Raw genomic sequence first — 21,307 nt, forward strand, 5'->3', positions numbered from 1 at the left:
GGGGCATCGCGACGCCCGGGCCCGGGCCACGGGCCGCAGCGCCGGGGCCGGCGATGAGCGCGAGGAGCCGGCATGAGCGCAGGTGAGTGCGCAGCTGGGGCCTCCCGGAACCGGGCGCGGTCCTCGGGCCTCCAGTCGTCGCGCCTGCTGTAACGCGACACCCCCACCGTAGGCTCGCAGGCCAGGGGAACGACCCCCGGGGGGCATCCCCGCGCCAGTCCCGGCCCCCTCCTGGAGGAGTCGGCGCGGGGCTCTTCTCGGAGAGGCGAGGAGCCCGGGATGGCGCCGCGCGGGGCCGGCGCCTCCCTGCTTCCCCGCAGCGCTGGGCTCTGTGCACGAGGGTGATTGGCGGCGCGCGGGGAAGGGGCGCGGGGAGATGCCCCACTCCCACTGGGCTCCCTCCCGCAGTGACGGATGTCCAGGACGGGGAGAAGTACGCATGTGTGGGGAAGATGCGTGGATTCCGGGGCCTCTGGGCACTTACTCCTCTTGGGTGAATGAAGAATGAATGAATGGGGTTGGAGACGCCAGGCCGCCGAGTCCCTGGGTCAGAGCGTCCTGGACACAAATACCACTCCTGCCCCAGGCCTCCAGAGGAAGCCTGTTAACACCCGGTCCCAGGACCACACCCTGCCTGTTACCCTTCCCAGACCAGGGGTCCCAAGCGCACCCTTTTCAGTCTAATTTAATTCCCACCTGCTGGGAAGGGGCCCGGTAGACTGCTCTTCTCCGGGAGGGTCTCATCTCTGTGTCAGTCACTCAGCAGAGGGCCCACCAAAGTTTGAGCCTCCTCTAGAGCTGCAGAGCCCTCAGTTCTGGTCTCTCCCTCCCCCTCCCCTTCCCCACCACTCCACACCACACCGCCCCCACCCGGGACTCCTAAGATACCCTCAACACCAGACCCAGAGATCAGGTTACTGCTAGCAGGCTGCTCCCCCCCCAGCCTGGGGGAGGAAAGGAGCTCTGGCCACTGGAGAAGCATACTTCTGGAGGAGCAGTACTGCTGCTCTGGGCCACTGCCAGGTCACCAGCAGGAAGCTGGGGCTTCCGCAGGAAACAAGAAGTTCTCAGATGGCTTCCACTGCAGCCCCTCCACTCTGGAGTGCTGGCGGCATTCCCCCAGGGCTGCAGAGTCAGGCCAGGTTCAAGTCTAGTCTTGACCACCTGTATCTGTGTGACTCTGGACATATTAATCAACCTCTCTGTGCCTCATTTTACATGGGATCTGAAAACATTCTTTGCATGGCACGGCTGTGAGGATGGAAACTAAGGAATGTGTTCATTCAGACCCACTCGTTTCTAGCTTCTGCCCTTTCAAGCTTTCAAGTAGGACTCTGGGGGGAGGGACTCTGAAGCTTTGTTCCTCGGTTTCCCTGACTGTAAAATGAGGTAAGAATCATCCCTCCCTCAGTGTTGCCTGAAGATCAGTCACTGTTCTTCATTACGAACATTTGCTTCATTTGCTCTGGGCCAGCCTGAGCTGGTGACACTGAAAGGGATCAGACACTGCCCTGATCGTCCTGTGCCTTCCCGGGGAGGGGGGGTGGGGGGGGTGGGAGCTGAGATGTGACGGAGATACACAGGCACTTGACTGTGTTTTGACAGGTGTCCTGCTGCAGGGAGAGAGTGCCCTGGGCTTGATCTTGCCAGGAGACCAGAGTTTTCTAGCTGTTTTGTAGACTAGCGTTTTCTACCCATGTGACTTCCTCCGTCAAGCCCCCCTTTCTTTTCTTCCTTCCTCCCGAGGTTGACTGGGAGAGCATCCTCCTGAAAGGAGGGTGTGTGGTGGCACCAGGAAGAACTTCCCAGAGGGAACAGTGTGCAGAGCCTGAGGGAAGCAAGCAAAGGGTGGGGGGGCTGGGGAACCAAAATGACCTCTGGCAGGGCCCTTGAAGACGAGGTTCACACTTCTGCGCCTGGCAGCTGACGGGCCCAGAGGCAGGGGTCTCTGCTGTGGTGGGGGCACGCGTTGGTCCGTTCATTCATTCAGTCAATGGTTCCGGAGTCCCAGCCTCATGCCAGGGCACTGTGAGCAGGACGGGGACGCCCATGCAGGCCAAATGGTGTGATGGCTGCTTGTGGTTGAGGCTGAGGCGGACAGAGAGGCCTTCGGAGCAAGGCAGATCCTTTCCAGCTGCGACAAGTTGGTGGGCACACTGCCTCTCAGACACTCAGCCTGCTCACCTGTCAAATGGGATAAATGGCAGGATTGTTGCAGGATGAGATCAGATCAGCGAAATGACCCTCTCTGGGTGGCCCAGCAGGCCGCAAGCTTCTTCCCTGTCCCCAGTCAAGCACTTAGCCCCGAGAGGCTGTGGAGTGTGCACAGGGGAGGGGAGGAGGGGCACGCTGCGGGATTCAGACGGGGTGATGGGAACATAGAGGGGAGCCTGGGAAATGGGGCAGAGCCAAGCCACACCTGCGTGGCAGGGAAGCCAGCCACCGCCACGTGTACTGGCCCACATCTCAGGGACTTTAAACACCCTGGGCGGCGGCTGCTCACACTTCCTCCTGTGCCAGCTGCTCAGGGTTGTGGTCCCAGAGAGGGGAAGTGGAAGCCCAGAGAGGTTAAGGTCCTTGCCTCACAAAACACAGCATGTAGGAGAGCCAGGGGCTCTGACGAACACAGGAAGACGGCCATGAGGACACAAGTGCAGTGGTTAAGAGCATGGACCCTAGGGGTCCCCGGGCGGCTTAGTCATTAAACGTCCGACTCTCGGTTTCGGCTCAGGTCATGATCTCACGCTTCTGTGAGCTCTGTGCTGACAGTGTGGAGCCTGCTTGGGATGCTCTCTCTGCCCGTCCCCTACTCATGCTGTCTCTGTCCTTCTCAAAATAAATAAATAAGCTTAAAAAAAAAAAGAGCACGGCCCCCTGTGCAAGGTCGCCAGGATCCAGATCCCACAACTCACTGGCTCTGTGGCCCCTTACTTCACCTCTTCCAGCCTCAGTTTCCTAATCTGTAAAACAGGGAAAAAAGGAGTCCCCTCTCTGTAGTGTTACGGTGAGGATCGAGTGAGTTCATGTGAATCAGGCCCACGGAACAATGCCCGGCCCGTGTCAACCCCCATTCACCCTGAGGTGCTGTTCCCCTGACACCTCGGAACAGCTGAGGTCAACCCTAAAGATGAAAACTCCCCATCCTGCCACTCAGGGAGCTAGTCTCTGGCAGGAGAGATGGCTGGGATTCCAGTAGTACCTGGGACTGTCACCTTTTGAAGTGGGGCAGGAGAGGGCTGTGGCTTTTTGGTGGCCAAAGACCTGAGACCTCAGCTTGCCAGGCTGTGTCACTGCCCGCCTCCCCCCAGGGTCTGGGGCCGAGTGATCCCCACCCCAGGCCACACCAGATAGCGGAGGGCCCTCCACTGCGTGGTGTCTGTGGGCTGCTGTGGGGAAGGGAAGGAGGCGATCCCGACAGGCCTCACTCACAAGCCGGACGGGGCGGGACCAGAGAGTGAAAGGGACCGTCTCCAGAGACCTGGGCTGGGGCCTGTGTGAGCCCCAGGGTAGAAGGCTGACCTGTCCTCCTGCCCCTCTGGCTTTGAGACCCTGCTGCTGGCCAGAGACCTAGGCTCTGTGTGTGTGTGTGTGTGTGTCCGTGTCCCCTGGAGCTGACAGTTCTATTTGTGTTCTGAGTCAGCCAAGTGGACAGGGGCGGGACTGGCCGGAGGTGGGGCTTGCGTTAATGGGGTTGTTGACTCATCAAGTTCAGAGAGGCCGAGGGAGGTGCAGGCCAGGAGCCCTGGTCTCTGAAAGTGCCCACACAGGCCCTGGAAGCACTCAGTCTGGCTCCAGCTTCCTGGCTCTGTCGTTTACCTGCGGGTCTTTGTTCCTCTGAGCCTCAGTTTCCTTGTTTGTAAAATGAGTCCGCCCCCCCACATTGATGGAAAGTAAATGAGCGAATTCATGGAAATGCTTGGAGTGGGTCTTGTCACCCAGGAAGTGCTTTGTGGCTGTTGGCTGTTCTCTTTATGGTCATTACCATAGGAATTATTGTCACTGTCATTACGTGGAGATATGGGGGCTGGGGCAGGAGTGCACCGGCCCTGCCTGGCCCCACAGGGACCCGTGGCCCCCGATCCTCAGGGCGGTTTCGGGTGGAACAGCAGAGCAAGAAAACCCTGGAGGCAGCCTGCCTGGACTTGCAGCCTGACACTACCGTGGCATACTTGCTGTGTGGTTTTGGTCAAGTTACTCAACCTCTCTGAGCCTCCTTTTCTTCTATAGAAAGGTAGTTGAGCTCACATGGCAGGGTTATTGTGTCAACCGTGTAAAAAGGGCCAGGAGCAGAGGCTGCATGCGCGCAGTAGGCTTTCAGTAGCGGTGGGTGTTTTGAAAGCTTCAGAAACCCCAGTGTTTGGGGACAGAGCTGCTGAGGGGCTGGGGATGTTGTGATGGTGGCAGCAGCCTGGGACACTCTGGGCTCGTTGGTGGAAACTTCTAGGCCAGGCTCTGCAGGGCTCTCTTCTGAGTAGGAGAAGGGACTGATGGGAGCTGGGAAGGCCCACAGGTGGCCCCCACCCGCCCGGCCCTCCCATCCCTCTAAGCGAGCTTTTCCAGAGGCTCCTGGGAACCGTGCAGGCAGCCAGGCATCGCTGCCCAGACCCCTGCATGTCTGAACCCCACAAAGGCTGCCATGAGCCCCCCTCCCCGCGTCTGCAGCCCTGCCAGGTCCACAACTCTGTAGTCGGGGAGACGGGTGGAAAGAGGGTTTCTGCAACAGAGCCACCTCGTGCTAGTCTCTGAGCCTCAGTTCTCCCATCTGTAAAATGGGGGTGATAGCCCTCCCTCTGCAGAGGGTTAAGTAAGGAACCCTGGTAACTCCTCAGCCCAGAGCTTCTCTTTGCAGCTGAGCCCTCCTCTCTGCCCACCCCCTACACTGGCTGGGCTCCCCCCCCCCCCAGTACCCCCTTTGGAGTGGAGGCCCCTTCCCTGGCTGCTGTCAGCGGCGCGCCTGACATCTCGCCTTCCCAGCACCTCTGCTGGGCGGGGAGTTGACCAAGGAGCAGCATCCCTGATCCCTGCCCTCAGAGTGGGGACCACACAGAAAAGGGGGGGGACACATAGCACCCAGGAAGCTACCGGCTGGATGTGTGAGGGCTTTGGAAGCTCAGGGTGCCCGTCAGGCCCTGTCCCCCACCCCGCTCTGAGCCTCCAACCAGCCAGAGGGGACTAGATGCGCAAGGGACCGGGACACCAGTAGAACTGCTAGGTAACAGCACTTAGATCCGTCAGACCAGTTTATAAATCAGCAATGCTTTTTTTTCTTTTCACTTAAGTCTTTTACTTAAGGTACCAGCATGAGTAGCAAGGTCATGGTTTTGCGCCTAAAATCGCCTGTTGTCTTCCAGCTCGCCTCATTCCCCTCGTGTCTCTCTCCCAACTGTGAACCCCTGATCACAGATGCAGCTTTCCAGGCTTTTTAAAAATTTTATTTTATTTTTTTTATTTTTGAGAGACAGAGAGAGACAGTGTGAGCAGGGGAGGGTCAGAGAGAGAAGGGAGACACAGAATCTGAAACAGGCTCTAGGCTTTGAGCTAGCTGTCAGCACAGAGCCCGACACAGGACTCCAACCCACGAACTGTGAGATCATGATCTGAGCCAAAGCCGGACGCTTAACTGAACTGAGCCACCCAGGCGCCCCTTTCCAGGTGTTTTTGAGAGAGAGAGAGAGAGAGAGAGAGAGAGAGAGAGAATGAGAATGAGAATGAGGATGAGCCGGAGAGGGACAGAGAGAGAGAAGGAGACACAGAATTCAAAGCAGGCTCCAGGGTCCAAGTGGTCAGCACAGAGCCCGACATGGGGCTCGAACTCATGAACCGTGAGATCATGACCTGAGCTAATGTCGGATGCTTCACCAGCCGAGCTGCCTGGCGCCCCGGCAGACCTCACTTTAGCCCCAGCATCGGCAACAAGCTGGTATCTGCAGCGTCTTCAGAATTAGGCGCTGCCAAGAAACCGGGGGGCGGGCCGGGGGGGGGGCAGGTCCCAAGGGGGTTGTGCTGCATCACTGTCCTGACACCAGGACCCCCACTCACGGAAAGCGCCCCTTCCCTCAGGCCAGAAACTTCGTCTCACACAGCTGTGAATGCGGTTGTCTTGAACAACCTTATGGTCCTTTCTTGTGCCCTTCAGAACCGAAGGTCTGACTGCCTTCGGTGCCTCGCCCTTTGGCTTTGCAGGGCGAGGGCCCAAAGCACCACTCAGGTCTGTGCCTTGGTCTCGGCGGGCGAGTTCTCCAAAGCCTTATTCAGTGACTACACGCGGGACCCCATCAATGGAGCATTTCTGGCCGCTGCACACGCGTCAGTGTTAATAAAGGACTCCGTCTGTGCCTGAGAGATGGCAGGGACAGCGGGGACTGTCTTTTCCCAAAACGCCACAGATCTGTTACAGCAAACAGAACCGGGACCGTCCAGGAAAACAGTCACGCCGGCTCCTCCTTTCTGACCACGGGCGGCTGGGTGGAAACAGCTGCAGCTTCGATCGGGGCCACAGAATGATAGTGCGGGTCATGGGTGAAGACACAGGAGAAGGAGCAGCCCCCCCGCCACGGCCTCTCTCCTTTGTGCCCACAGACAGCAGCCCCCTCGTGGGCAGCACGCCCGCCGGCTATGGGACCCTGACGCTAGAGACGTCTGCAGATCCCCTCAGCTCCTCAGTTTCATCCGTGGTACGTGGGCGGGTGTGGCGGGCGGGCCACCCAGACCCCCGGCTCCTCCTCCAGCCCGCCCCGCCCCCGCCCCGCCCCCACCTCGGCCCTCTCTTTCGGCCTCCACGCAGAGGCTCAGCGGCTACTGTGGCAGTCCATGGAGGGTCATAGGCTATCACGTCGTGGTCTGGATGATGGCGGGGATCCCTTTGCTGCTGTTCCGGTGGAAGCCGGCGTGGGGGGTGCGGCTGCGGCTGCGGCCCTGCAACCTGGCCTGCGCCGAAACACTCGTCATCGAAATAAGAGACAAAGAGGTGAGTCAGGCCAGCAGGGGCAGCCTGGCACTGGGGAGGGTGGCGGTGGGTCAGGGTCCATTGTGGGGGCAGGAGGGCAGTGAATCCTGCTTGGGTTCTTAGCCAGTCTGGCCCCTGAGTCTCTTCGGTGGAACCTTACACAGGTTGTCCTTTCTGGACCTCGGCTTTCCCATCTGAGCAGTGGGTAGAAGGGGCAGGTTAGGTGGCTCCGGAGGGGATCATCTTTGTCTTTGGCCCCTGCCTTCTCCAGCAGGGGCCACGGGGCGGGAGGGTGGGGCCTGGGAAGGGAGGGGTCTCTTCTGGGACCAAGCCCCGCCCCCCGTGCGTTCCAGGATAATTCGTGGCAGCTGTACACTGTGCAGGTGCAGACTGAGGCCATCAGTGAGGGCAGGTGAGGCCGCCGCGCCACCCTTCCCAGAAGCCCCAGCTCCCCACCAGCCCCCTCCCACAGAAGCTCTGACCCTGGTGCCTTGCACCCCAGGGAGGGACCGTGGCTCCCTGGGGATAGGGTGGTGCTAGAATGTTCCAGAGCGCCCCAGTAACCCCGACGCCCCTCCCAGCGCGGAGCTGCCCGCCCAGGTCCAGGTGGAGGACGGCCGGAGCCAGGCGGCTGTGGGGGCCGAACCGGAGGGTGCGTGGAAGGACACCGCCCAGTTCTGCAGGAAGGAAGAGGCAGTGAGTGGACCGCTGGGTCTAGACTCGTCCTTAACCCTCCGCAGGCCTCACTTTCTCGCCCTATACGATGGGTTGGACCCCACACTCCCCGGCACCTCTGGTCCCGTGGTCCCAAATGTCCAGGATGCCGGCTGAGCACCTTCACACATCCAGGCCCCCTGCCTCTTTCCTGTGACTCCCGGCCTCTACTCCTACCCTCCCCACTCCGCACCCCACCCCCCGCCCTGGCTCCTCCTGGGGCTGCCTCCAGCCTCTTCTCTCTCCTACCCAGCAGCGGATGCTGCGATATTACCTCTTCCGGGGCCAGCGCTACGTCTGGATTGAGAGCCAGCAAGCCTTCTGCCAAGTCAGGTAGGGGTCAGGGCCGGCGCGCACACCCCGGTGCTGGGCCGGGCAGGAGACGTGGCATGAGGTGGCCCAGCGTGGGGCCCCCCCGCAGCTCTGTGTCTTGGTCCCCTGCGACGTGAGTCTCTGTAACCAGGACAAAGAGAATCCCTGCACTCTAGGTTTGTCTCGAGGGGGAAATACGAAAGCTTCTTGTAAAGTGAGCCATGGGCCAAAGCGGTAACACCGAATCAGACCTTAGGCTCTGGCCTGGGACTCTCCTTCTGGGGTCTCCTCTCTGCTCTGCCACCTACTTGAGAAATGTGAGCTCAGGACATGTCTTCGGGTGCAAGAAGCTTGTGTGGAAGGTGCTCCCGGGGAGCACTGGGGAGGTGAGGGGGGACCAGGAGGTATCACAGGGAGGTCGGTCCCCTAGGGGACCTTCTCGAGCCCGTGTGGAGCTCAGGGTGCCCTCACCCGAGGGGTGAGGAAGCTGGGGATACTTACCCATCGCCCCCCACACTGCTGCCCACATTGGTCGCGGGCTGCTGTCCGTGGACGTGAACTCCTGGGCGCTTCCTGGCTCATGGCAGAGTAACCCGCCTATGAAGACAGGCGTTTGCGGTGCCACCCTGTCTGCAGAGGTGAGCACCCCGTGGACGAAGGGCCAGCGCCAGCCTCTGCCATGAGACGAGGATAGCACAAATGGGTGACGTGCTTGTCACGTAATAGGTGCCAGGCCCTGGCCACGCGCTTTTCGCAGCTCCCGTTTATTCCACCCGCAGCCCTCTGAGGTGGGTGCTGTCACCATCCCTGTTTCGCAGGGAGGGAAACTGAGTCACAGTAAGGTTGAGTCGCTTACAGAAGGCGTCATCATTGTACCTGATCCTCCCGTCACTAAATAAGAGTGGCTCTTGTCGCCGTTAAATATTGTCATCATCTCTCATCGCTCTTCCTTGCTGAGGTGGTGTGGGGCCAGTCAGAGGGACAGAAGGACAAAGTTAAGCCCCTCCCAGGAGCTCAGTGGGCCCGGAGAGGCCTGGAGCCCCGAGTCCCTGGCCTGCATGGCGCCCGGGCTCCGTCATCCATCCGAGTCCCCCTCCCTGCCCCCCCGCAGCCTGCTAGACCGCGGCCGCAGCTGCAAGGACGTCCACCGCTCCTGCTCTGGCCTCAGCCTCCAGGACCAAGCCGTGAGGTGGGTGCTGCCCCAGACCAGAGGTTCCCTGCGCTCCAGGGACCCCATCTTGCTCCCCTGAGTGTGGCCTTCTATGGCTGTAAGATGAGGTGCTCCGTCGCCCCTGGAGGGCCCACCGCCGCTGCCCCTCCATCTTTTGGCCCTGCCTCTTTTGCAGGAAGACCATCTATGGCCCCAACGTGATCAGCGTGCCAGTCAAGTCCTATCCCCAGCTGCTGGTGGACGAGGTAGGGCTGTCCCTGGGCCTCGCCCCAACTCTGGCCTGGATGGGCTGTGTGACCTTGGCCGGGGGCTTGCCCTCGCTGGGCCGATCTCCAGCGGAGACCAGAGCAGCTGTCCCCTCCTCCATAGGGGACAGTCCTCTCAGACCCCGTCATCTTAGGGCAAGCAGTTGGAGGCTCTGATCCGGGCTGAGGCTGGGAATAAAGGCCCGGAGGCACGCCACGCAGGCTGGGCTTCTCCTGCATGTGGGAGCCGCGCCTTTCTGTGCTTTAGCCACTGGAACCGTCTGGCAGCCGTGACGCAGGGACACTCGGTTCACGTGCAAAGAACCCCAGGCTTCCAAGGGGTGACATGGCACAGGGGACAAAGGGATAAGGACATCCTCGAGGACACTGAGCATCGCAGCCCTCTGAGCCAGAGGCAGACGCCCACAAAAAGGGGGCGAGGCTTCTGGAGTCTGGCCTGACGTAACCCCCAGGCAGCCACTTGGGAGCTGTGTGGTTTGGGGCAAGTGACTTGACCCTACTGTGCCTCAGTTTCCTCATCCGCAAAATGGAGTGACGGTGGCGTCCGCCCTGTGGGATTGTTGTCACCATTGGATGATACTCAGATCATGTGCTTAGCAGGGGCCTGGCATGTAAATGCCTGTGTCCTCCCTAGAGCAGAGACCCCAGAGGGGTGGGGGTGGGGGCTCCAGAGATGTCTGGATGGGGCTGAGCAGGGAACCCCCAGGGCTGCGGGCCCTGATGCTGCCTCCCTGCCCCTCCCCAGGCACTGAACCCCTACTATGGGTTCCAGGCCTTCAGCGTCGGGCTGTGGCTGGCCGACCGCTACTACTCCTACGCCTTGTGCATTTTGTTCATCTCCACCGCCTCCATCTGCCTGTCGCTCTACAAGACCAGAAAGGTGGGTGCCGTGACATGGCTGGGGCGGGGGGCAGGCAGGTCCCTAAGGGGGCCACCACCCACCCACTCTCCACGTGCCCCCCCTGCCCACAGCAAAGCCAGACTCTGAGGGACATGGTGCAGCTGTCCGCACGGGTGTGTGTGTGCCGGCCTGGGGGAGGTGAGTGCTGGGGAAGCAGGGAGGCCGCAGGAGGTGGTGGTGGCAGGGTTAGGGAGTGCCCTGGGCCATGCTGAGGCCCCATGCTTGCCCACAGAGGAGGAATGGGTGGACTCCAGCGAGCTGGTGCCAGGAGACTGCCTGGTGCTACCCCAGGAAGGCGGCCTGGTGCCCTGTGATGCTGCCCTGGTGGCTGGAGAGTGCATGGTCAACGAGAGCTCTCTGACAGGTCAGGCCCTGGCCGCGGCCTCCCGTCTTCCTCCCCTGCCAGCACGCCCCTCTGCTTGCGTCCGGACTTTGAGGTTTTTCTTTTCCTTTTGCTCTTGGGGTAGGGGCAGCAGGGCAGCACTTGCTAATCCTACACCCTCAGTAAGAGATTGCCACTCCGGGCACCTGGGTGGTTCAGTCGCTTAAGCTCAGTCCGACTTCAGCTCAGGTCATGATCTCACAGTTGGTGGGTTCAAGCCCCGTGTCGGGCTCTGTGCTGGCAGCTCAGAGCCTGGAGCCTGCTTCAGATTCTGTGTCTCCCTCTCTCTCTGCCCCTCCCCTGCTTGTGCTCTCACTCTCAAAAATAAATAAATGAACATTAAAGAAAAAAGATTGCTACTCTGGCGGACAGCATCTGGCTTTGTAGAGGTTAAGGCCCCACTCCCTACCCTGTGGTTTATTGGTTTGAGTTATAAAAGGAATACAGATTGTTATAAAATAATCCCAACAGAATGAGAGCGTTTTCCCCAACCCCCCTCCCCCAACTACGTGTGTACACGGGCACACACGCTTTCCATCTTCCCCGATGGAGGGGTCCCGGTACCTGGCTGGCACATGTCCTTCCAGGATTGCCCGGCTGTGTCTTTTGTGTCTTTTGCCCTCTCTCAACCTCAGTGTCCCTCTCTGTAAAATGGGGGCAAGGAATTCCACACCCGTGGTTACAGGAGTTAAATGAGACCTAGGGCTTCAGGAAACAATTCTGTGCTTGGCGCTGGTCACTGGGAAGGGGTGGCACAGAGGCCCCTCACAGCTTCATCCCGGGTCCCTCCCAGGGGAGAGCGTTCCAGTGCTAAAGACGGCCCTGCCAGAGGGGCCCGAGCCCTACTGCTCCGATACTCACCGGCGGCACACACTCTTCTGTGGGACCCTCGTCCTGCAAGCCCGGGCCTTCGTTGGACCCCACGTGCTGGCAGTGGTGACTCGAACAGGTAGGAGCCCGGGACTCAGGGAGGGATGCTGGGATCGTGACACAGGGCGGGGTAGGGGCCACCTCTGCTGCTGTCCTACCGGGGGACCTTGGACAAGCCCCGGTCCCAACTTGGGGTTGGCTGAAGTGGGCAGGGATGTGGCCAGCAAGGAGGAGCCCACCCCTCGGAAGGAAGCAGCCCTGTGTGTCGCCAACAGGTTCTTATGTGGGAATGGGACCTGGTGTCACCAGATCTGAGGTTTGCAGCAAAAGCTACATTATCTGGCTTTTAAGTGAAACCACCCACTTTATAGATACCGCCCCTTCATTCTGGTTTCACTGAGCCCTGTGAGCACTGGGACATCAGAGTAACCCCAAACTGGGTGATTTCTAATCCCGGGAGCCCCACGTCTCACGACTTCCAGGTGCGGTGGGGGAGGGGAGGGGCCGAGATGACCTGTCCTGACCCTCAGCCTCCCCGGCTCCCCCCTAGGGTTCTGCACAGCCAAAGGGGGCCTGGTGAGCTCCATCTTGCATCCCCGGCCCATCAACTTCAAGTTCTACAAGCACAGCATGAAGTTCGTGGCCGCCCTCTCTGTCCTGGGTGAGCGCCCTCTGCATTCCCCTCTGCTGGTGGGACGCCCCGAATCCGGTCCCCCACTCCCGCTGAGCCCCTCGCTGTCTCCCCAGCTCTCCTCGGCACCGTCTACAGCATCTTCATCCTCCACCGCAACCGGGTGAGCCTCCGGGGGGCCGGGTGGGGGCTGCCGGCGGGGACCCGGGGCCGGCCTGGCCCTTGGCGTTCACGGTGCCTCCTGACAGGTGCCCCTGAATGAGATCGTGATCCGCGCCCTGGACCTGGTGACGGTCGTGGTGCCCCCCGCCCTGCCGGCCGCCATGACCGTGTGCACGCTGTATGCGCAGAGCCGGCTCCGGAGTCAGGGCATCTTCTGCATCCACCCGCTGCGCATCAACCTGGGGGGCAAGCTCCAGCTGGTGTGCTTCGACAAGGTGGGGGCGCAGGGCGGGGGGAGGGGGCGGGGCTTCACTCTGCAACGCCCACCAAGCGCCTGCTTGTCCCAAATCCTCTCCCGGGTGGAAACGCTTCGATCCACCACCGCCCCAGGCCCACGAGCTGTCTGAAATCATTCAGTCTCTCCCCTGTGTTGCTCTCAGCGCCGAGATCCAGCAGGGACCCCACACTGATGTCCCCCCACCAGAAGGAGTGAACCGGGGAGCGCAGAAAGCTGCAGATGATGTGATGGGCTTGGGGAAGGAAGTGAAGGGGAAACGTGATGGGTGCTACTTGGGGTCACTCCTTTAGGGAGAAGGCAGTGAGAAAGTCTTCTCTGCGGTCTCAGGGAGGGCAGGCCACCCGAGACGAGGGAGACGTGGGGCAGGGCCGGCCCGGCCGGGTGAGGAACAGCCCCTCCGAGAGGCTCCTTGAAGGAGCAGATCATGGGCCTGCGGGGGGGGGGGGGGGGGCGCCAGGCCCCCCCGGGGGGACGGGGCCTGGTAAGCTCCAGGCTGGAGTTTGTACATTAATGATTCTGAGGGCCCCGGAGGACACAGAGAGGTTTTAAACTGAAAGCTGGGGCCTGACCCTGTTCACAGAGCCCCCAGGCTGAGCCTGGGCAGTGGGAACACAGCTTGGGGCATACAGCCTTGCACTAACTCACTCAGCTGTTCCGCAGTGACATCGAGCCACTCCCAGTATGATGCCCGGGGCCCCTTCCTGTGACTGCATCAGCTGGGTGATAGGGTAGCAAAGGAGCCTCTGGGGAAACCCGAAGCAGGGCCCACTCCCCCCAGTTGGAGGATGAAAGAAGACTTCCTGGAGGCAGTGGTGCCAGACAGAGGACATGGGGGCTGGGAACGGTGGCCCTGGCTCAGCAGCACACGGCTCACCCAAGGACTCACCACTGGCCTGCCCCTTGCCCCCGCAGACGGGCACCCTCACGGAGGACGGCTTGGATGTGATGGGTGTGGTGCCCCTCAAAGGGCAGGCGTTCCTGCCTCTGGTCCCAGAGCCCCGCCGCCTGCCTGCGGGGCCCCTGCTTCGAGCGCTGGCCACCTGCCATGCCCTCACCCGTCTCCAGGACACCCCCGTGGGCGACCCCATGGACCTCAAGATGGTGGAATCCACTGGCTGGGTGAGGAGCAGGTCAGCCCCTGCCTCTGGGCAGCTGGGCTCTAACCGACCCTGCCTGGTCTTCATTCCAGGACTCCGGGTGGGGTCCAGTGTGCCACCATGATGGATAATAGTGTGGCCAAGGCCACGCACCAACACCTACTGGGTGCCAGCACTCCGCTGCACAGGCCTTGTCTCATGCCCCTCCTGTAGCCCAGGAGGGAAGTGTCAGAGCTGCCTCACAGGGAGGAGGGATTGGGCTGAGGGAGATGTGGAATAACTTGTCCAGGGCCACCCTGCCGCTGTGCAAGTGGCAAAGCCAGGGCTTGAACTGGGGTCCATCCGGCCCATGTTCTTGACCTCCCACCCATCCAGCCTCCCGTGGAGGAAGTCTTCCTCGAGTCTAATTTGAATCTCCTGCCGCCTCTCTCTGTGGGCCCAGGATTGGCTTCCCCAGGGCCAAGCCGGTGCCCACCTCGTCAGAGGCCAACCTTCTGTGCCCGCCCCGCAGGTCCTGGAGGAGGGGCCGGCAGCGGACTCGGCATTCAGGGCCCAGGTCCTGGCGGTGATGAAACCCCCACTTCAGGAGCCCCAGCTGCAGGGCCCGGTGAGTCTCGGGTGTGCTTGCGGGGCGTGGGGGCGGCAGGGCTGGGCCCCAGGGGCCGGCCCTTCAGCTGTCCCTCCAACTCTGCAGGAGGAGCCCCTGGGACCCGTCAGCATCCTCAGGCGCTTCCCGTTCTCGTCAGCCCTGCAGCGCATGGACGTGGTAGTGGCGTGGCCAGGGGCCGCGCAGCCGGAGGCCTATGTCAAGGGCTCCCCTGAGCTGGTGGCCAGCCTCTGCAGCCCCGAGACAGGTGCAGGGGGTGGGCCACCGGCCGGCGTGGGGTGGGTACCCGGCCCCGCCTCCCTGGCCCAGTAACACCTGCCTGTCCCTGGCAGTGCCCACCGACTTCGCCCAGATGCTGCAGAGCTATACAGCCGCCGGCTACCGCGTCGTGGCCCTCGCCAGCAAGCCGCTGCCCATTGCGCCCACCCTGGAGGCCATTCAGCAACTGACCAGGTGGGCTGCCCCCCGTCCCAGCCCGTGGGGACTGTGCCTCAGGCCTGGGCGCGGGCACAGCCCTGGGGAGATGCCCTTGCCCAGTGGCTGGTGGAGGGGCTTTGGCTGCGGCCTGACCTCTGACCCAGCTCCATCCCACTCCAGGGACGCCGTGGAGCAGGACCTGAGCCTCCTGGGGCTGCTGGTCATGAAGAACCTGTTGAAGCCACAGACCACGCCGGTCATCCAGGCTCTACGGAGGACGCGAATCCGCACCGTCATGGTGACAGGTCCCATGGGCAGCAGGGCCTAGATCAGGAGGGCAGGGCACGCCGTGTCCCTTACCCCTGCTTCAGGACCAGGCCTTTTTTTTTTTTTTTTTAATTTATTTTTGAGAGAGAGAGAGAGCATGAGCAGGGGAGGGTCAGAGAGAGAAAGACACAGAATCCAAAGCAGGCTTCAGTCTCTGAGCTGTCAGCAAGGAGCCTGATGCAAGGCTTTGAACCACGAACCATAACATCGTGACTTAAGCTGAAGTCAAACGCTCAACTGACTGAGCCACCCATGGCCCAGGCCTTTTCAGATGTTTCTTGAATCTTCACTGTGTCTCTCCCAAGGGGTAACTGTGCCTCCATTGGATGATGGATGAGGCAAGTGAGGTCAGGGGAGTAGCATGACCCCAGAGAGCCCCGGGGTGGTGCCGATCAGCCTGGGCTCCAGCCCAGCTCCAAGTCCAAGTTCCAGCTCCACCTGTAGGAAGCGGGGGAAATCATGTCAGCCTCGAAAGTGGTGACAATTTCATGGAGCAAGGAAAGGAAGGTTCTAGCCAGGGCGACATGGAGCGCCCAACAGGTCTGCATCCTGCTCCTTGTGCTCACCTCCCTCACGCACACCCCGGCAGAGTCCTGCAGCAACAAGGAGAACATGGGGAACTTCCCCATAGACCTTTGATGCCTGGTTTTGTTTGTTTGTTTGTTTGTTTGTTTTTTAATGTTTATTCATTTTTGAGAGAGAGGGGGGAAGACAGAGGAGCTGAAGCAAGCTCTGTGCTGTCAGCTCGAACATGGGGCTCGAACTGATGAACCATGAGATCATGACCTGAACCGAAGTCAGATGCTTAACTAACTGAGCCCCTCAGGCACCCCTGATGCCTGGTTTTATAGACGAGGAAAGTGGGATTCAGACGCTCATGCACCTGCCCGAGCTCCCCTAGCCAGTCATGATAGACACACTGTATCTGGCCTCAGTTTTCACATCTGTAAGCACAGGGTGAGGATGGCCCCCCGAGAGCAGCTGGACCCTGACCTCGCCCCCACACTCCTAGGGGACAACCTGCAGACGGCTGTCACCGTGGCCCAGGGCTGCGGCATGGTGGGTCCCCGGGAGCGTCTGGTCATTGTCCACGCCACCCCCCCTGAGCGAGGCCGGCCTGCCTCCCTCGAGCTCCTGCCACAGGAATCCTCCACGGCTGCGAACGGGGCTAAGGTGAGGCTGAGCCGGGGTTGCGGCCACACACCTTACCGGTGACCCCACCCCTGCGCCACTGCCCCGGGCCCCAGCTCTCCGGGGCGGGCAGGGGAAGCTGAGCGGAGCTTCCTGGGCCCCTCAGGATCCCGACCAAGCCGCAAGCTACAGCGTGGAGCCAGACCCCCGGTCCAGCCACCTGGCCCTCAGCGGGTCCACCTTTGGTGTCCTTATGAAGCACTTCCCCAAGCTGCTGCCCAAGGTAGGGCTGCCCCCAAGCCCCACCCCCTAGTCACTCTAAGCCTCCCCGTGCTCTCCTCCCTCCTCGTGGCTCTCCCACCCCCACCCTGCAGCTGCCTCAGCCTCCCCTGTCTCCCTGTGCTCTCAGGTCCTGGTCCAGGGCACCGTCTTTGCCCGCATGGCTCCTGAGCAGAAGACAGAGCTGGTTTGTGAGCTCCAGAAGCTTCAGTGAGTGCATGTGGGGCCTGCAGGGGGCAGCTGGTCTGTGGTGATCGTGGTGGTGGTGGTGGAGGTGGTGGAGGTGAAGGTGGTGGAGGTGAAGGTGGGGGTAGTAGGGGGGCATGAGGCCCTGCCTCCCACCTCAGCATTAGGAGTTACGCTCGCCCTCAGGGAGAACCCAAGCAGGCTCCCCTGGGCCCATCATACCACAAGAAGGAATTGCCCCTATTTACTGAGCCCCTGCTATGTGCCGGGTGCCATGCGGGCAGCAGGAACCCCGCCATCCCCACCTTCTGCCAGCAAGCCCAGGGGAGGGGAGAGGGGTCGTTTCACAGACATGGTGGCGCCTGATGGGCTCCGGCCATGCCTGCACACCCTCTGCATCAGGTACTGCGTGGGCATGTGCGGGGACGGCGCCAATGACTGCGGGGCCCTGAAGGCGGCGGACGTGGGCATCTCGCTCTCCCAGGCCGAGGCCTCCGTGGTCTCGCCCTTCACCTCGAGCATGGCCAGCATTGAGTGTGTGCCCATGGTCATCAGGTAAGGCCGGCAGGGGCCGGTGGGCCAGGGCTCATCAGGGCCCATAAGCCCAGCACGGCCCCTAATGCCTGCACCCTGCTACCCAGGGAAGGCCGGTGTTCCCTCGACACATCGTTCAGCGTCTTCAAGTACATGGCTCTGTACAGCCTGACCCAGTTCATCTCTGTCCTGATCCTGTACACGGTGAGTAGTCATCTCGCTGCCCACAGTGGGCCCACGGCCAGGACACTCAGCAGTGTGGCAGGGGCCCGGCCGTTTCTGGAATGGACGGTGTGGCCTCAAATCCTGCCCTGCCACCTTCTAGCTGTGTGGCTTGGACGGCTTCTGAGCCTCTGGTTGCAAGGTGCCAAGCTCAGCACCTGGCACACAGTAGGTTCACAGGACAAGGGCAGCTGTCCTGTGCTAGCATTTCGTGCCTGCCCTCCGGGAGCGCAATGGAGACTGAGGCAGAGCCCAGGCAGGGGTGGAGGCAGGTGTGAACGGAGCCAGGGTCACTGTGCCGTTCTCCCGGGTCCACCTCTTTCCCTGCTCACCCTGGCCGAGACCTTGGCCGGACCTGTCACACCCTGCCTGGAGACTGTCTCCCCGCTCTGCCCTGAGCACACTCCGCTCACCCTCGTGGAAAGGAGGTGACCCCATGGGGCAACGCAGACTCCGCACGAGCCTCTGTCTCTGTGTCCCCAGGAACTGTGTCCACTACGGGCAGAGGCTAAGCGCCCCCTCGGGCTGGGATCTCCCTGTGGGCAGGAGGAAGCTGCCCTATCAGATTTAGGTCCCCCTGCCTTCTCCCTGGGAGAGGGGCTCCCCGAAGGCGGTGCAGCGTCTCCTCCATCAGACTAGGCACTTCCCCAAGGCAGGAAGGTGCCGCTTCCCCATCAGGCTGCGGGGCTGGAGCGAGTCCTTTCCCGTCAGACCCGTTAGAAGCAGGGTTGGTACCCCTGCTGCTACTGGCGCCTCTGCCCTCCCTCCCCTGCCGGCAGCTCAACACCAACCTGGGCGACGTGCAATTCCTGGTCATCGACCTGGTCATCACCACCACGGTGGCAGTGCTCATGAGCCGCACGGGGCCGGCGCCAGTGCTGGGGCAGGTGCGGCCGCCGGGGGCCCTGCTCAGTGTGCCCGTGCTCGGCAGCCTGCTGCTGCAGGTGGCCCTGGTGGCCGGCGTGCAGCTGGGGGGCTACTTCCTGACCGTGGCCCAGCCCTGGTGAGTAGGGAGCCCCGCCCCCAGATCCCAGCTCCGCTCCCAGCCCTGCTCCCCCTTCCCCTGCACTGGCTCCCTGACCACCCCCCCACCGCCCCGTCTTCGTGTCCCGCTGCACAGGTTTGTGCCTCTGAACCAGACCGTGCCCGCGCCAGACAACCTGCCCAACTACGAGAACACGGTGGTCTTCTCGCTGTCCAGCTTCCAGTACCTCATCCTGGCCGCTGCTGTGTCCAAGGGGCCGCCCTTCCGCCGGCCCCTCTACACCAACGGTGCGGGGTTGGGGGGCTGGAGGAGGGAGGAGCCTTGGGGGCTGGTGGGGACCCATGGCCTGACGGCCCCTCCCTCGCCCCCAGTGCCCTTCCTGGTGGCCCTGGCGCTCCTGGGCTCCGTCCTAGTGGGCCTGCTCCTGGTCCCGGGGCTCCTGCAAGGCCCGCTGGCACTGAGGAACGTCGCCGACACCTGCTTCAAGCTGCTGCTGCTGGGCCTGGTGGCCTGCAACTTCGTGGGGGCCTTCATGCTAGAGGTGGGGCTCCCCCTGGGTGGGGGCTGGAGGCAGGGCCTTCGGGTGGGCCCCAGCCACAGCTGCGTGCCGTCCCTGTCCCCTGTCCCCTGCAGAGCGTGCTGGACCAGTGCCTCCCCGCCTGCCTGCGGCGGTTCCGGCCCAAAAAGGCCTCGAAGAAGCGTTTCAAGCAGCTGGAGCGGGAGCTGGCCGAGCAGCCCTGGCCGCCGCCCGCTGGGCCCGTGAGGTAGCGCGGGCCCGACCGCACACCGGACACTGGATCTCCCTGCCTCTGAGCCACCGGCTGGTGTCTCCAGAGGCACCACCACTGTCACTCCACAGCCCGGAGGCCGGCAGATGTCCTGCCCCTGCCCCGAGTCTGCCCGGCTCAGCCTTCCCTGCCTCGGCTGGGGAAGTACTATCATCCCCCACCTCCAGACCTCCCGTGTAGACAGGACAGCCACTGATGCCCCCTCGAACCTCCCCCAGAGCCTCTGTCAGTGGAGCAAATAAAGTTGTGATATTTTCCTGGCGTGGCCACGGCTGTCTCCTCCATGGTGGCGCTGACCGGGTGCCCGGCCGGTAGCCCCTGGCCCTCACACCTCAGGTCACATTGGGCGACTCCTCTCTCTGGGCCTCTGTTTCCTCTTCTGACCATAATAATATTTTTGGGTCGAGCACGTGCCTGGTGCTCCGTTAAGCATTTTGGGTTTCCTTTGTTTTTCTTATTTAAGTTTATTTATTTATAATAATAAGTGGGGAAGGGGCAGAGAGAAGGAGAGAGAAGCCTAGGCAGTCTCTGCACCATCAACGCAGAGCCTGAGGCAGGGCTCGAACTCGGGAACCGTGAGACCATGACCTGAGTCGAGATCTGGAATCGGACGCTTGGAGGCTTCACTGACTGAGCCACCCAGGGGCCCCTCTGTGAGCATTTCTTTTTTATTTTATTTTTATTTTTTTAGTGTTTCTTCATTCTTGAGAGAGAGAGAGAGATGGCATGAGCAGGGGAGGGGCAGAGAGAGAGGGAGACACAGAATCTGAAGCAGGCTCCAGGCTCTGAGCTGTCAGCACAGAGCCCGATGCGGGTTTCGAACCCACAAACCACAAGATCATGACGTGAGCCAAAGTCGAAGGCTTAACAGACTGAGCCCCCCAAGTGCCCCCGTGAAGCATTTTATATGCATCATCATTTAATCCTTATGACTGTGGCATCTTTTTCCCATTTTGCAGATACTGAGACTAAGGTTTAGAGGTCACACAAGTTCAGAGGTGGGGCCAGAACACTTTTTGACTCCAGCACCCACGCTCTTGACTCCCCTGGCCTCCTGGGGGGGCGGCGGAAGAGAATAGGACATGGCCCCCACAAATGCCAGCGCCTAGGAGGCATCTCACTGGGGCAGTTCCCTCCTGTCCCCCATACCTCCCTCCCCGACCACGTCCTGGAACGTGTTTGTGGCCCAGGCTCTGAGCCCACACCTCCCACCCTGAACCACGTGCACGGTCTCCTGGAGAGGGATGGGCGCTTCTGACCTCATCCCGCCAGTGGGACGCTGGCCAAGCCCCACTCTGGAGATGTGACTCGATCATCTGGCTCATCAGTGCTGGGCAGAAGAGAGCGGGAAAGAGAGTTTCCTGCCCCCCAGAAGCCCCCTGCCAACCTCGTTCCTGGGAGCCCTGGTGCCACCCCAGGCCTGCCCTAGCGGGAACTCAGTAAATGTTGAATCAGACTGAGCAGAAGATGTGGGGTGTGAAAAAGCAATTTCCAACATGAGGCACATCTGTAGACCTCCTGCACCGGGCACGGAGTCCTCCACCAGCAACAGTTCAGGGTGGCGGATTCTGGTCAGGCAGTGGACACTGGGAGAGGCTGGGTTCGAGTCCCTTGGCTGCTTTGTTCATGCATCTACTGGACAGTCGTGTGCCAGGCAAAGGGGCTACGACGGTGTAGGAAAGAACTTGGCGTGTATGGCTTGTAACCGGGTGTGAGAGGCAGGCGGGGATGGAGCGAGTCGCCAAGATCGTGAGACCAGAGCACCCACACGCGCACCCCAAATATCTGCCACCTCTGCTTGGCTCCTTAAGGCCAGGGGAGCGGGCAGAAGCAGCACAGAGGGTCTGGGGGCCAGAACACGAGAGTGGGAAGCTTTGGAGCCTCTGTTTCCCCTTTTCGTCAAGGGTAGAGAACAGTGTTTCTGCCAGCTGGTTTCTGCTCCTACCCTAGTGGGATCGTGCCTGGCAGCAGCCAACGGCTAAGGGAGGGCAGACAGGGCTGAGCTGGCTGCCATGGCCCGAGCCCCTGCTATTCTGTGGTAGACCCTGGCGAGGGGGTGACAGATACTCATTCATTTGCCA

General features: G+C 61.5%; 1 protein-coding gene and 1 non-coding gene across 6 annotated transcripts; one reads left to right on the forward strand and one right to left on the reverse strand.

The window, feature by feature from the left end:
• Window positions 1–19,491, forward strand: ATP13A2 (ATPase cation transporting 13A2). 5 transcript variants are annotated; one of them, XM_029948032.1, is made up of 29 exons: window positions 1–82; window positions 6,580–6,674; window positions 6,785–6,967; window positions 7,300–7,358; window positions 7,528–7,642; window positions 7,914–7,993; window positions 9,084–9,161; window positions 9,319–9,388; window positions 10,155–10,289; window positions 10,382–10,448; window positions 10,543–10,674; window positions 11,486–11,641; window positions 12,113–12,223; window positions 12,310–12,356; window positions 12,442–12,630; window positions 13,566–13,772; window positions 14,262–14,357; window positions 14,445–14,604; window positions 14,690–14,810; window positions 14,955–15,079; window positions 16,114–16,274; window positions 16,399–16,515; window positions 16,642–16,721; window positions 17,100–17,252; window positions 17,339–17,435; window positions 18,233–18,456; window positions 18,574–18,725; window positions 18,810–18,979; window positions 19,072–19,491. In XM_029948032.1, the coding sequence occupies exons 1-29, from the start codon at window positions 73–75 to the stop codon at window positions 19,204–19,206; spliced, it is 3,525 nt and encodes a 1,174-aa protein (XP_029803892.1). In that variant the 5' UTR covers window positions 1–72; the 3' UTR covers window positions 19,207–19,491. The 5 variants fall into 5 exon arrangements, with proteins under 5 accessions (XP_029803892.1, XP_029803894.1, XP_029803893.1 ...); XM_029948034.1 differs by having other exon boundaries at window positions 10,182–10,289; XM_029948033.1 differs by having other exon boundaries at window positions 7,917–7,993.
• On the reverse strand, window positions 6,361–6,498 carry LOC115300571. Its single transcript, XR_003912735.1, has one exon. It is a non-coding gene; the product is annotated as a small nucleolar RNA SNORA16B/SNORA16A family (small nucleolar RNA).
• Window positions 19,492–21,307: the final 1,816 nt, after the last annotated feature.

Source organism: Suricata suricatta, chromosome 8 (assembly GCF_006229205.1).
Source record: "Suricata suricatta isolate VVHF042 chromosome 8, meerkat_22Aug2017_6uvM2_HiC, whole genome shotgun sequence".
Taxonomy (NCBI): Eukaryota; Metazoa; Chordata; class Mammalia; order Carnivora; family Herpestidae; genus Suricata; species Suricata suricatta.

Bases quoted from the DNA above. Each gene is read 5' to 3' on its own strand.
- ATP13A2 (XM_029948032.1), top strand. The intron at 11,642-12,112 runs GTAGGAGCCCGG...GCTCCCCCCTAG, and splicing joins GGCAGTGGTGACTCGAACAG to GGTTCTGCACAGCCAAAGGG. The intron at 13,773-14,261 runs GTGAGGAGCAGG...CCCGCCCCGCAG, and splicing joins TGGTGGAATCCACTGGCTGG to GTCCTGGAGGAGGGGCCGGC.